The 2,635-nt window shown below is 34.5% G+C and overlaps 1 protein-coding gene across 1 annotated transcript; it reads right to left on the bottom strand.

Annotated features, from left to right (window-relative positions):
* Window positions 1–597: 597 nt before the first annotated feature.
* On the bottom strand, window positions 598–2,299 carry LOC126973093 (ralA-binding protein 1-like). The gene is made up of 3 exons (XM_050820229.1): window positions 1,952–2,299; window positions 1,081–1,219; window positions 598–925 (listed from the first exon to the last, which is right to left on the bottom strand). The coding sequence occupies exons 1-3, from the start codon at window positions 2,034–2,036 to the stop codon at window positions 598–600; spliced, it is 552 nt and encodes a 183-aa protein (XP_050676186.1). The 5' UTR covers window positions 2,037–2,299.
* Window positions 2,300–2,635: the final 336 nt, after the last annotated feature.

Genomic DNA, 2,635 nt, shown 5'->3' with positions numbered 1-2,635 from the left:
AATAACTAATAACTCATTGTTAAGTTTTTGTAGTAACCATTTCTATTTAAATTCATTAAAGTACATGTTTAACCATAAAAACACTTCCATAAATACCTACCTACGGGCCTGAGGCAATATATTTGTCACACCTCTGTGTTGCAACTCTTTCAGCAACAAAGATTTCGCGGACGGCGAAGTTTTGCGCAAGCTGACAATAAAAACCTACATTTTAAAGGTCTTGCCTGTATTAGCGGAGAAAACAGCTCTAATAGGCATTTGTAGGGAAGTGCTGACATATATATGGAATTAAATACATACGGTCTTACAAATAAACTTGGTATAAACCCTACTTGTTATATATCCTACAAGTGAGAGGCTCCTTTGCACAGGATGCCAACTAGAAGTGAAATTACTGGGCAAATGAGACTTTCCATTCTTAAATTTTTCAACTCAGAATTTTTTCAGCTTTTCATGAATGAGCGGCACTGCATTGTTATGGGCAGGGCGTATTAATTACCATCAGTTGAACATCCTGCTCGTCTTGTCTGGTATTGGCATAAAAAAGTTATACCTGACTTTTCTAGTGTTGCAAGAGAGCCTGGATCGTGATGATGATCAGGTGACCAGCAAGCTCATATGTCTTTTATTCCATAAATAAAACGAAGGATTTCCTGATCCATTCATACTAGCATGATTAATATTTTCATAGATATCAATAAGTACCTTATCTTTTTCCTTTAACTTTTCCTTCTTCTCCTTTTCTTTTTTCTCCTTCTCCCGTTCTTTCTCCTTTTCTTTTTCCTTCTTTTTCTCTTTTTCGTTCAATTCTTTTTGCTTGGAAGGGTTCTCAAGGACTGTTTCTTTGTCTCGAGATTTTTCACGTTTCTCCTTGTTTTTAGTTGGGAATTTGAATGACTTAGTCTTCTTAGATTTTGAAGGACTTCTAAAAATTAATATGTAAGCATTTTATAAGTGTATGAAAAGGTTGATGCAACTCTTGGGAACCAGTCACCTCTTAGAACTTGGCACATTTATATCAACATGATAATAAATCATGTTCTTTATAAAATATTTCCTTACAATAAATAACAAACTTACTTTGTATTTGTATCCTCTTCAGGGGAGCTCTCTCCCTCTAAAGCAGCATATCCTCGATCCTTCTTTGATTCCTTTTTATCCTTTCTTCTTCCCAGTAAATCCTTTTTACTGGGCTTGTCATGATCACCACCATCACTAACTGCAATAAATACATATTTGAATTTGATCATATTTGTAATAAAATTTAATTAATTCCGGTAGTTGCAAACATTTATATGATGAATACAAATGTTTGTTTCCAAGTCATGGATGTTTGTAAATATATAAATATATTGTTGTCTTGTACAGGCTATGCCTAGTTTGGGGCAAGATAATTTGTGTAAAGTGTGTCAATATGTATTTATTATTATTATATTTTTGAACTGTAAAGCAAGCTGCTCACAGTATTCTGTAACATGTGGCTACAGCCGCTTAATGTATGCAACTCCTCAAACACTGATAGAAACTTCTTGATGGACTGTGGCTGGCTCAACTAGATACAACTCATCACACACAATGTATCAAGAGAGCTCAATTGCGGAAACATAAGATTATATTGCATGAGCAGTTAAAACTTCCAAAATTGGCAAGTGTGTTAAGTAGCAGCATCTACGGATATATTATGCTGTGTAACATCTCATAAGATAACCTAAGGCGAAGGACACCACAATACAACCCAAATCCCATGTAATACACCTGTCTCATTTGTCTTCATTTGTCAACATTAATGTATAAGCAAATAAGAACGTAACAACTACTGGTTGTCCAATAAATAAATAGGGATTCCTTGCAACATAGATGTTATTATCTTAAAAATTAAATTAAAAAATTGGGTAATGAGGACCGTTTTATCCATATATTATTATGATTTCACATAATAAATAAAACTTACAATCACTCTCGTTGCTTTTGCGTCCAGATTCAGAAGCGTATAACCCAGGAAAGTCTTTCTCTACGTCTGGGCTTTCGAAATCCATTCTTCACAAACGTAAGAGAATCACATTCGTTTGATTTGATTAAATTAGAATAATAACCATTAGGGATGAAAATTAATAATGTGAGTACACTTATATTATTATTTTTTATCCAACGACAGTGTAAAGTTTGATACTATTTAAATTTTATATCAAAACAAGATTATATGAGTAAAACAGAATGCCTAACAATAATAATAAAACCTATTTATTTATACTTTACAAAGGTTTTTGTAAGAACTTCTTGATTATAAGTTGGTAGGTATTGAAAAGTATAAACATTTTATTTATTTTTTAATTTATTTAGTGGCACGAGATACAAGTCATAGGCCGAAACTTATATAAAATTATGAGCACAGGTTGGGTACAATAGGTTATTCGTCCGACTACTGTACGATTAATAATAAATTGTCAGTCCAGGACCCAGCCAGGAGGCAGCCAGTTACTGGTCCTCGCTACCAGACCATCGGTAAGCTAAGCTGCTCCTAGGCAACTATCAACGTAAGCGTGCCAAAAAATGCATAGGCTTGGACAGGACACCACTGAGAGCCCTCACGGGATTCCTATCCGGCCATTGGAAGCTGAATGGGCACCTAGCCAGA

The sequence above is a fragment of the Leptidea sinapis genome, chromosome 2, assembly GCF_905404315.1.
Source record: "Leptidea sinapis chromosome 2, ilLepSina1.1, whole genome shotgun sequence".
Classification (NCBI taxonomy): domain Eukaryota; kingdom Metazoa; phylum Arthropoda; class Insecta; order Lepidoptera; family Pieridae; genus Leptidea; species Leptidea sinapis.
The sequence above is the reverse complement of the archived record's forward strand: the minus strand, read 5'-3'. Positions and strand labels throughout refer to the sequence as shown.

Coding starts and splice junctions, on each gene's coding strand:
- LOC126973093 (XM_050820229.1), bottom strand. CDS start 2,036: ATGGATTTCGAAAGCCCAGACGTAGAGAAAGACTTTCCTGGGTTATAC. Junction 1,220..1,951: donor CAAAAGCAACGAGAGTGATT/GTAAGTTTTATT, acceptor TATTTATTGCAG/TTAGTGATGGTGGTGATCAT. Junction 926..1,080: donor GAAGAGGATACAAATACAAA/GTAAGTTTGTTA, acceptor ATTAATTTTTAG/AAGTCCTTCAAAATCTAAGA.